At 33.0% G+C, this 13,094-nt stretch overlaps 1 protein-coding gene across 1 annotated transcript; it reads right to left on the bottom strand.

Moving 5' to 3' along the window:
- Positions 1-4,270: 4,270 nt before the first annotated feature.
- Positions 4,271-11,176, bottom strand: cryba1b (crystallin, beta A1b). Its single transcript, XM_056446573.1, has 5 exons — positions 11,067-11,176; positions 9,831-9,949; positions 9,171-9,312; positions 6,742-6,884; positions 4,271-4,418 (listed from the first exon to the last, which is right to left on the bottom strand). Exons 1-5 carry the CDS (start codon positions 11,109-11,111, stop codon positions 4,271-4,273), a joined length of 597 nt encoding a protein of 198 aa, XP_056302548.1. The 5' UTR covers positions 11,112-11,176.
- Positions 11,177-13,094: the final 1,918 nt, after the last annotated feature.

Raw genomic sequence — 13,094 nt, 5'->3', positions numbered from 1 at the left:
TGTGTTATCCCTTGTCCACTTGACATGATAAAATTTAGTATCTTATTGGAAAAATATTTCAATAAAAATCAAGCAGAACATATTTAGGAAACTTGTCCAGCTGCAATTATTATTATTATTAGTAGTAGTAGTATTTATTAAATCATAAAAATGTATTCATAACTATTTACTATGGAGCAGAAAAATTTGTATTTATTAACACTACTACTACTAATAATAATAGACTACATGGTGGCACAGTGTGTGGCACTGTCGCCTCACAGCAAGAAGGTCGCTGGTACATATCCCGGCTGGTTCAGTTGGCATTTCTGTGTGGAGTTTGTATGTTCTCCCCTTGTTGGTGTGGGTTTTTTCCAGGTGCTTCGGTTTCCCCCACAGTCCAAAGACATGTGGTATAGGTGAATTGGATAAACTTATTGTGTGTGAATGCAAAAGTATCTGTGTTTCCCTAGTGTTAGGGTTTGGCTGGAATGTTCTCTGCTGTGTAACACATGCTGAATAATAATTTTAATAAATTATAGTTTTTATCTTGGCATAAAACTGAAAGAAAAAGTTTGAAAAATGTTGGCTATATTATTTTCAAATGTGAATATGCTAAAATTAAGTTGATGTGGATCGGTTGCTTTGAATTCAACACAGTGGAAACACTGTGGCTATGAGCTGCTCTCATCAACTGAACACAGCGCTGTCTTTATCAGATTACATGTTTATATAAATATATTTAAATTCTAAATAAAACTAGATTAGGCTACGTGGCTTTATAATTTAATAATTTATTAACATTAACGTGAACATTATAAACTTGTTATCCCCTGTCCACTTTACTTGATATGATTAAATTTTAGAATCTTATTGGAAAATTTTTCAATAAAAATCAAGAAGAACATATTGAGGAAACACGTCCAGCTGCAATTATTATTATTATTATTATTATTATTATTATTATTATTAGTAGTAGTAGTAGTAGTAGTAGTAGTAGTAGTAGTAGTAGTAGTATTTATCAAATGATACAAATTTAAATATAACATTAGTAAAAGAATTCCAGTTAAAACAAAAAAAAAAAAAACATGAAATTTTGGCTCGATTTTATTTTTTTGGTTTAGGGTAGGATACCAGATAAACAACTTTAAAATTCATTATACTCATGTAGGCGATGCAGTGGCGCAGTAGGTAGTGCTGTCGCCTCACAGCAAGAAGGTCACTGGTTTGAGCCTCGGCTGGGTCAGTTGGTGTTTCTTTGTGGAGTTTGCATGTTCTCCCTGCGTTCGTGTGGGTTTCCTCCAGGTGCTCCAGTTTCCCCCACAGTCCAAAGACATGTGGTACAGGTGAATTGGGAAGGCTAAATTGTCCATAGTGTATCGGTGTGAATGAGTGCGTGTGGATGTTTCCCCGAGATGGGTTGCAGCTGGAAGGGCATCCACTGCGTAAAACATGTGCTGGATAAGTTGGTGGTTCATTCTGCTGTGGCGACCCCAGATTAATAAAGGGACTAAGCCGAAAAGAAAATGAATGAATATACACATGTAGGCGGTGCTGAAACGCCCATTTTCCTTTGATTGGCCTTTGATTGACCAACCAATCAAAATAATAGTCCTATATATAAAATTAAAATAGGAGGAAGTAAAATAAAAACAAATGGTACCCTTTGTTATAGCCCCAGGGCTCAATGTGTTCTTGTTTTGGTCCTGCAAACAACTATTAAAAAACACTAAACAATAAAAAAAAAACACTTTGTAAACAATAAACAATATAAATTATTATTATAGCCTGTTCTTCTTCTTCTTCTTCTTCCTCCTCTTCTTCTTCTTCTTCTTCTTCTTATCATTCATTCATTCATTCATTCATTTTCTTTTCAGCTTAGTCCCTTTATTAATCTGGAGTCGCCACAGCGGAATGAACCGCCAACTCATCCAGCATTTGTTTTTTTCCAGCTGCAACCCATCACTGGGAAACACATACTCACTTATTCACAGACACATACATACACTACGGACAATTTAGCCCACCCAATTAACCTGTACCACATGTCTTTGGACTGTGGGGGAAACTGGAGCACCCAGAGGAAACCCACTCGAATGCAGGGAGAACATCCAAACTCCACACAGAAACGCCAACTGACTCAGCCGAGGCTTGAACCAGCGACCTTCTTGCTGTGAGGCGACAGCACTAACTACTGCGCCACTGCATTTCCCTATTATTATTATTATTATTATTATTATTATTATTATTATTATTATTATTATTATTAAGGCCTACAGTAGCTCTGAAACAATCATGCAAACTGCAGGTACTGCTCGGAAATGGACTCTTTGCTCAGCATCAGGTGCACAGCAGCAAGTTTTGCGGCGAACTATAGGCTTATTATTATTATTATTATTATTATTATTATTATTATTATTATTATCCTCTTAAGGCCCAAGGTGTTTTTTACATGCATTTTTTATTTCTCTTTGCTATTTGGGATTATTGGAACCTAATTACAATAAAAATCTAAGTATCATCTTTTCATGTGATGTCCATATATGTGGACTCGGGGTCCGAATTTACATAAAACACTTTTTTCCTGAACTTTTTAAATGCATATATAACATAGAATTTTTTTTTGAGCTTGCTTTGACTATCAGAGAGTAAAAACAACATTTTACCCCCATTTTGGACAGATAAAATTGTGTTTGGGACATTTCATATGCTGCAAAACAGTTGCAGAATGACACTGTATGTCTATATCAAAATATAAAACATTCAAAGTATTTTAAATAGCCACTTAAGAGCTAAAATGTGCTGTCCACGTACAGTATGTGGACACTCAACCCCTAGGAGGTTATTATTCATTCATTCATTCATTCATTCATTCATTCATTCATTCATTCATTCATTCATTTTCATTTCGGCTTAGTACCTTTATATTACTACTATTATTATAATATAGGCCTTGCTTGGAAGCAATAATGCAAAAGAGGTTCTGCTCGGAAATGGCTATCTTTGCTCACCATCAGGTGCAAAGCAGCAACACATTTGGCAGTAAACTATGACCTTATTGTAATGACAAATGTGTAATAATACTGCTAACTTACGTTTTTATTTAATTTATGCATACGCAATGAATGTAAACCTGCTAACTGATCAAATGGTAGAATATGTAAGCTTAGTTTATATATATAACTAAACAATAATAATTAAAAGCCTGGGTGCTCATTCGCAGAGGACTATTATTTTGAGGGTGATGTCACGAGCTCAGATTTGGTTGGCCAATCAAAGGAAAATGGACGTTTCAGCACCGCCTACATGTGTATAACAAATTTTAAAGTTGTTTATCTGTTTTCCTACCCTAAAACAAAAAACGAAAATCAAGCCAAAATCTCATGTTTTTAGTTTTCCTTTTTTTTGTTTGAAAACGAATATGGAATGGATGGAAGATACCCTGATTGGGATTGCACCAAGCCATATAACATTCCCAAGCAATGTGTAAAGCAAGTTACTGCCTTTGAATGCGTCTCATATACTGAAATTTTATTTAATTTAATTTTTTTGTCGCTACTTAATATAAAAATTACTATCTAACAATGTTTCATATGCTCACCAACAACAATTTTACACCCATTTGACACTCGGTGAGTCCTAATTTTATATTTTACAGTCTGTAAGTGAATTCTTTTCATAGCATTACTACTGAGGCCTACGTAGTATATAGTTTATAGTAGATAGTAACTAGAGGTGTCGATATAATCAGCACAAAACATGTTAATGTATATATCTCACACATTATTATTGCTTTAAATTCATATTTAATTTTAGGCAATTCATTACACCTCATGATTTTATGTGCGTGAGAGTTTTTTAGGAAAGATCCACAGTCGGCTCATATTCAGTTTTTTTGTTCCTTTAGTTTTTTATGCTCATGTTTTTATTCATCAAATATCATACAGAAGCTGACCATGAAAACTGTAATGGCTACGATCATGATGACCAAGTCATGACGAATGAAGAGCAATGCTCCGGCTTCTCACCGCACCACGTCCCTTCGGCTGTAATCATATAGGACTTGTTCTTCTTCTTCTTCTTCTTCTTCTGCTTTTTCCTGCCGTCAATAGTTAGTCTTTCTTTCCTCGTGTAGTGGGTAAAAAAGTGCTGTGGACTTGTTACATTGCTGTAGCACCAGTAAACCAGCCTGCCATCCTGGTCAACAAAAACCATCTGGCATGGCTGGGAACGGAGGGATGGAGGAGGAGGAGGAGGAGGAGGGAGGGTGGAAGGACTCGGCTGGTTCCTCTCAGTGCTGGATCCTGCGGATAGACTGGATCTGAGGGGTCTGAGCGTGGCAGCCGTATTCCCTGTAGTGCCTGTACTCGCCTCCGTGGCAGTCGCACTCCATCAGGTACTGGTAACCACGGTAACCAGGATACTGGTAGCATACAAAACTAGAGAAAAACAGGAACACAGAGACAGCGGGTCAGCATGGTGGAGCGGATACGCTGACGAATGCGCTGACGAATACACTGACGTCAGCTTGAGTCCAAACACTCTTGCTTGTTTTTTTACACGTTGATCAGAAGCAACACAAAGCCATTTTTAGATCAAAAATTTCCTCAGAATGCCAGTGGTTGACAAAGTACACAAATCAAGCACTGTAATCAGTGACTCATTTACTGGATATTCACTTTGAACAGATCATTTAAATCATTGAGTGGTTTACTGGAGACTCACTCTGAACAGATAATTTGAATCAGTGAATCTTTTACTGGATATTCACTCTGAACAGATTAATTGATTCAGTTATGAATTTACTGGACACTAACTTTGAACAAAATACTTGAATCAGTGAATCCTTTACTGGAGATTTACTCTGAACAGATCATTTTAATCAGTGAATGGTTTACTGGACATTAACTCTCAACAGATCATTTGAATCAGCGAATACTTTACTTGAGATTCACTTTGAACATATAATTTGAATCTGTGAATGGTTTACTGGAGACTCACTTTGAACAGATCATTTGAATCAGTGAATAGTTAACTGGAGATTCACTCTCAAAAGAACATTTGAATCAGCAAATCTTATACTCGAGATTAGCTCTGAACAGATCATCTGAATCAGTGAATCCTTTAATGGAGATTCACTTTGAACAGATCATTTGAATCAGCGAATCCTTTACTTGAGATTCACTCTGAACAGATTAATTAAATCAGTGAATCATTTACTGGATATTCACTCTGAACATATTATTTGAATCCATGAATCAAACAAATCATTTGAATAAGTGAATTCTTTACTGTAGACTCGCTCTGAACAGATTAATTGAATCAGTGAATCATTTACTGGATATTCACTCTGAACATATTATTTGAATCCATATATGGTTTACTGGAGACCCACTCTTAGCAGATTCTCTCAATCAGTTAATAATTTACCAATGATTCACTCTGAACAGATGATTTGAATCAGTGAATCCTTTACTGGAGACTAACTCTGAGCAGATCATCTCAATCAGTTAACCATTTAGTAGTGATTCACTCTGAACAGATGATTTGAACCAGTGAATCCTTTACTAGAGACTCACTCTGAGCAGATCAATCAGTTAATAATTTACTGGTGATTCACTCTGAACAGATGTTTTGAATCAGTAAATCCTTTACTGGAGACTCACTCTGAGCAGATCATTTTAATCTGTGAATCATTTACAAGTGATTCACTCTGAACAGATTATTTCAATCAGTGAATCTTTTACATAAAACTCACTCTGAACAGATTAATTGAATCAGTGAATTCTTTACTGAAGACTCACTCTCAACAGATCATTTCAATCAGTGAATCATTTACTGGAGACTCGCTTTGAACAGATCATTTCAATCAGTAAATCATTTACTGGAGACTCACTCTGAACAGATTAATTGAATCAGTGAATCCTTTACTGGAAACACGCTCTGAGCAGATTAATTGAATCAGTGAATCCTTTACTGGAGACTCACTCTGAACAGATTAATTGAATCAGTGAATCCTTTACTGGAGACTCGCTCTGAACAGATCATTTCAATCAGTGAATCATTTACTGGAGACTCGCTCTGAACAGATCATTTCAATCAGTGAATCATTTACTGGAGACTCACTCTGAACAGATTAATTAAATCAGTGAATCCTTTACTGGAAACTCGCTCTGAGCAGATTAATTGAATCAGTGAATCCTTTACTGGAGATTCACTCTGAACAGATCATTTCAATCAGTGAATCATTTACTGGAGACTCGCTCTGAACAGATTGATTGAACCAGTGAATCATTTACTGGATATTCACTCTGAACAGATCATTTCAATCAGTAAATCATTTACTGGTGAGTAAAAATACTTAGTTAATAATGTCCAGCATTTCAGAATGACATGGTTTCAGTCAAAATCAGGGCAAAACAAAGTTAATCTGGAATTGTTTTTAAGATTATGAAAGACTTTGTCAAAGTTAACATTTTAGCTGGTCAACACTTTTGAACCACTGATGATTACATAAAAAGTGGGTGTGGCTTATTAGCTCTGCCTACTTTTACATGTAAATCATTTGGTAATATTTTTCGAGACCACACATTAGCAAATAAAAACATTAACACTAGAGAACTTTATAGAAAATGTAATTATATCGCTGCGCAAATGCATTCATTCCACCTCAGAGATGGACAGTAGTGTAAACACACATGAATGGCACGTTTGCTGTGTTCATTTGTCTTAAATAAAATGGATATGGGCAATCATACTTACGCGCCACTCATGACCTGGAAGGAGCCGACCTCATTGTTGCACCATCCCATACCCTGCAGGGAAGGGTAGTCATTGCACACCTCCCACTGCTTTCCAGTCATGTTCTCACAGTCGAAAAGCATCATGCGGGAGTCACTGTGCATCTGTTTCAGAAGGAAGACACACAGTCAGCTTGATAAATGCACTGTCGAGCAAAATTAGTTCCCTTTCAGTTTGTGTCCTGGAATTTTTTAAATAATTGAATTTTAGTGTCTGACAAGACTTTGAATTGAAATGAATCAACCTGCACATGAAATAGACAGGATCATGCTTTTACACCAGTCTCTAGAAAATAAAAATTCAAAGAAGGAAAAATAGGCTATTCAGACAATATTTATTTTTTATATACACTTAAATAAATATATATATATATAAATTACCTTTTTATTTTTGCTTTTCTAAATATTTAATACATATTTATAATATATTTAAGTTCTACCTCTTTAAAAAATGTAATTCATTAATATTTTTTAATATATTTAAAATATAATTATTGAGAGTCGATATTTAATATTTGTATATATTGATTGATAGTGGATTGACATTTGCTGGAAATGTAGAGTGCATTTTTAAAAAAGCAATGCAGAGATTATATCTCATTAGGAGGTTACAACAATTTGGTGTGAGTCAAGATATTCTGGAGATGGTATACAAAAACTTGGTTGAAAGTGTTGTGAGTTTTAACATGTATGGTAAGGACTGTTGTCAATTAAGGACAAGCAAAAACTATGTCGAGTAGTCAAAATCGCCAGTGCAATTGTAGATAAAGACAACCACATGAAATTTATTCAATGAGAATTAAACAGCAACCTCAAGTAAAGATAAAATGTGTATCAAATGTCCTTTGTGCCGACGGCCATTAGGATTTTAGATACTGGGTTTTAAATATATATAGGTTTTTAAAATTAGTCTTTAATGTTATTTATGTGATGACATTGAATGTATCTGGGATGTGTGTAATGTGAACGCTAATGTGGTTGTGTGGTGAAGAAGCCAAAGATAAATTTCCACTTGTGAACAATAAAGAAAGTAAAAAAATAATAATTGTATTTATATATATATAATTAATTAATATTATTAATATATTTATAGTGGGCAAAAATATTGATTTTCAAATACTGATCATTTATTTATATATATATATATATATATAATTATTTGTATTTTTACACAAACTTGAATTTTGTAGAAATATTTTAGACATTCATTAATTCATTTATTTATTCATTCATTTTCTTTCGGCTTCATCCCTTTACTAATCTGGGGTCGCCACAGTGGAATGAACCACCAACTTATCTAGCATATGTTTTACACAGCGTATGCTTTTCCGGCCGCAACCCATCATTGGGAAGCATCCATACACACTCTTTCACACACATACACTACGAACAATTTAGCCCACCCAATTCACCTATACACATGTTTTTGGACTTGTAGGGGAAACTGGAGTACCCAGAGGAAACCCACGCCAACACAGGGAGAACATGCAAACTACACACAGAAACGCCAACTGACCCAGCTGAGGCTCGAACCAGCGACCTTCTTCCTATGAAGTGAACATGCTACTCATTGCGCCACTGTGCAGCTGTATTTTAGACATATATACATTATTTCTAAATATATCCCTTGTATAGATATAAAATATAACATCAATATCAAATATTATATAGTATAATATAATATTATGAACAATAATCATTGAGTTATATATATGTTTTAATTTAATAAAATATGTTATTATATTTTTGTATTGTTATATATTATTTTATTTTTGTATTATATTTTGCATTGGTTGATGTATATGATAAACTATATGTAAATAACAAACTTTATTGTGTTTTTACATAAATGTAATTTATATTTTATCATTTATAGCATTTTTATTACACATATATTTGTACAATTTTAAATATATACCCCTTGTGTGATAAATGAAAAAGAATTGCTTATTAATATTTGTATTTAAATTTTAGCAATCATTATTTATATATTTTTACATTTTTGTAACTTATTATTTATTAATTTTTAAACAAATATTTTAGAGTTTCTATGTCTAATATTATGGATAAATACTAAAAAAACTTAAAATATATATTATTAATTTATTCATAAATTCATTCTGCTTCAATTCATTCAGATTTCAGGCTGAATTCATTCTCAGTAGATTCTGAATGGTGCAGAACCCTGATTTTTACAGTATATTCACTATCTTTCTCATAGTTCCAGCTCTGCCCCTTTTCATTGCTGTGTATCAGTAGGAACTCTGACAAGCAGATGTAAACCTGTGTGAAACCCTGATGATAGTGTGTGTGTGTGTGTGTGTGTGTGTGTGTGTGTGTGTGTGTGTGTGTGTGTGTGTGTGTGTGTGTGTTGCAGATGCTTTCACTCACAGCAGAATAAATGGGCCGGAAGGAAATGAGTCTCTCGATGCGATAGGCGTTGCTGCCGCTCCAGGCCTCCCAGCAGGGATAATCTCCCTTCTCCAGGATAAACTGCTGACCGTTGAAGGTGGAGTGCTCAAAACCAACCCAACTACAGCCAAAACAAGAGGTGAGCTCATTAGATTGAGGGATAGTTTACTTAAAATAAAGAATATTCTGTCATAATTTACTCATTTACTTATTACTTCACTTATTTCAAAGCTATTTAAAGAGTTCACCCAAAAATTCTAAATTTATTCACTATTTCCTCATCCTCAGGTGGTTACATATTGAACACATATTGAACGCACAAGAAGATATTTAGAAAAATGTTTTTTGTTTCAAACCTTTATGAGTTTGTTTTTTCTGTTGAACACAAAAGAAGATATTTTGAAAAATGCTGAAACCTGTAACCATCGACTTCCATAGTAGGAAAATCAAATACTATGGAAGTCGATGGTTACAGATTTCAGCATTTTTCAAAATATAATCTTTTGTGTTCAACGGAAGAGAAGAATTCAGAAAAGTTCTACACTTGATTGTGAGGAAATAATAAGGAAATTTTCACTTTTGGGCAAACTAGCTGCTTAAGGACAAAATTTATTTATTTAACCAAATAATGTTACTCACGCGCCACACTCCACTTTCAGGGAGCGAACGGTCTCCATGCCGAACTCCATGATGTTCTGGCAGCAGGCTGTGAATTCACAACGCCTGCCCTGGAAATGCTCTTGGTCATAAACGGTGATCTGGGGAAAAACAGAGACACACAGATAAATAAAGTTATGCAAATATAGCAACCACAAATTATATTTGGGTATAACAGAAGATGACTTTACTTGAGGATATTTACTGGCCAAAATATTTTTTATTTGGTCATGAAATTTAGATTATATTATAATATTATTTATCATAATCATTATTTTTTTAAGCTCTATTTATTGAAAACTAATAAATCAGATAATAATAAACCCTGGTATTTAAAAATCAGTGATTCTGATAAAAAAAAACAACAACATTAAATTAAATAAGTATGATTAAAATATAAAACAAGAGAAGAGGAAATGAATTAACAGAAGTTTCATTTAAAAAACATTTAAACTATAGTAAAAAACAAAATGCAATTTAAGAAATGTACTATCAATATGGTGCATAAAAACATCAAGAAAATTAAACAATACAATTTTTATTATTACGTATATTTTAATATGCTACATTTAGGTTTGATTATGTATTGCTTTTAATTAATATTTTCGATTTATATTCCCAATAATTATATGCACACTGAAAAAACTACTTTTGCTGCTTGTTCAAACTACTCATTTAAAATTAGTTGAAATGACACAAAAGTAAGTTTTTTTGGGGGGACAACTTAATATTTTTATGTTCAGTCCACTTAAATTTGTAAAAATAATTACGTTACCTTAATCGATTTGTGTTTTGACAACAGGAAGGAATTGTGTGGAACCCAACATTTTTTTGCAGTGCATGTTACAGTGCACAATATCCAGGGTTATTCTAAAGCTAAAAGGAAAACCTTAAAACTGAAAAAAATGTTAAATTAAATTAAATAAATGCTAACTAAAAGATAAAAATGTCTTTAAATTAGTAGGAAACAAAACTTAACATTTTAAAATAAAATGAAATATTAAAATATTAAAATATTAAAACTACAATAGTTACCTGATACTAAAACAACAGTGGTTATAATATTTAAAAAAATAAATAGCCACATTAAGTATTCTTACTATATTTATATTGTTTTGTATTGTATTTGTATTGTTTTTATGTTATGTTAACAAAAAAAATATTTATATTTTACAATAAAAAACATTCTAAATAAAAAAATGGGTTAAATAACCATACCTTCCATGGTCCCATGGGCATTGACATAGGGTTTGTCAGAGCCATATTTTTTCAGAAATCTCAGCGCTGACTGACCTGCAGGAAGGACATCATGTCAGAAGAGAGTTCACAAAACTACTGAACATTAGTTTTTATACATCTGAACTTTAACTAACATATTCTCCCCTGAAAAAAAAAAACACTAATGCTTGTAAAAAGGTAATATAACATGTAAACCACTCATCGCATCATGTAAAATACACATCACTGCTGGACCAAGTCAGTCGTTATATTGTTATACTCTCAAATCTCTGGTGGAAACATCAGGAGTGCTGTTGGTGTGTTTGTCGCTGTGTGTGTGTAATGCTCACTCTGGAGTGTGTAAAGTGGTCAGAAGCACAGGTTTGACCAGACTTACCCAACTGAATGATCTGGATCCACCACGCGGTCTCCTGCTCCGGCATCCGAGGGGCTTTTATACTGACGGCTGGACTCTGTCAGCAGTTTGCTTTCGGGGCCTTTTGTTTCTGACCTGAGCTCAAGTCCTTTCTTTCCTCCTCTCTTCACGCTCTTCATAATGAAAAACCCACTGCAGCCGGACCACTTCACTTTCACACTGTAGCCGTGCAAATCAATGATTTTTAGCTCACATTTATACAAATTAGACAAAAAATGATTTAAAATAGAGTTTAGCAATGGTATTTGCAATATGACTGACTCTGAAACACATTAAAACCATATTTTTACATTCCATGGCTTTCATTTTGTTATTTTTCAAATGAAAAGTGGTTTTACTTATAAATGGCTAGTAAATCTTGATGCTAATTCCAATGGAATGGCAACACTGTAAAAAAGTTGACATGTTTGCCTTACATTTTTGAGTTGAATCAAATTAACTTTAGCTTAAGTTACATTAATCTGACTTAAAACAGCTTGTATAATTTCAAGTTTAATTAAGATAAAACATAATTAACCTAAAATAATAGGTTATAATTAAAATACAAATATATATATATATATATTCATGAATTATTAATCGTATTATTTTACTGTAAAGACACATTTTTTTGTTTAATGCATGGCAACATTAGTCCAAATAAAATCACAATTTAATGTACAATTAGACTTCTTCAAAATTCATCTGTTTAGAGGTGACGCGTTGAGAATATGAGGCATTTAAACTAAAGTAAAAAACTAAACAAACTGACAAAAGTACTCAGAAATTGCAAGTTAATTTCACATCTAATCGCAAAAGAATGGACAGTTTCACATTTTCTTAATTGTTTCTTACAACATCAGTCCATTAAATCATTGTGCAGATCACAAACATAAACGTTTTAGTTGCTAATCTCAGTTGTGATTCACTGAGAACATAGTCATAATTATTAATTACCTCATATTAAAGAAATATATAACAAGGGACTAAGCCGAAGGAAAATGAATGAATGAATAAAGAAATCTACAGTGAAGTTTGACTTTCCACTATAGTGTTTATTAAGTGCACTGAAAAGTGTAGAGAATATTTTTGTATATTTTAAAATTAAGAATATTTTACTCAGCAAATTGTAAAATCAGTCCATTAAATCGTCATGTACATCACATTTTATTAGTAAATGTTTAGAGGTGATGTTTTGAGAACATATTAAACATTATTTATTTTTTATTACAAAAAACATTCTTAAAATTGTATTCAAATCAGCATTAAATACACTGTAAGACATCTAGTCCATTGATTTACAGTTGTCTGTAGCTTGGGACTTTCATGGCTTTGATGCTTAAAATATCGTTTAACATGTTAGTTTCATTGTTTGTTTGCTTTTTGTAGTTTAAAACTATTTGTTTTATTAAAAAAAATGTCAATGAAAGTAATGTTGTTTAACTGTAGAGTGAACAGTTGGAGCAGAAATCTAGTCTAGTTCAAAACTCAGAAAACTCAGTCAAACTGTTAATAGTTTTTACAGTGTAGAATATACAGTTGAAGTCAGAATTATTAGCCCCCTTTTGAATTGTTTTTTCTTTTTTAAATATTTCCCAAAATATGTTTAACAG

The sequence above is a fragment of the Danio aesculapii genome, chromosome 21 (assembly GCF_903798145.1).
Source record: "Danio aesculapii chromosome 21, fDanAes4.1, whole genome shotgun sequence".
NCBI lineage: Eukaryota > Metazoa > Chordata > Actinopteri > Cypriniformes > Danionidae > Danio > Danio aesculapii.
The sequence above is the reverse complement of the archived record's forward strand: the minus strand, read 5'-3'. Positions and strand labels throughout refer to the sequence as shown.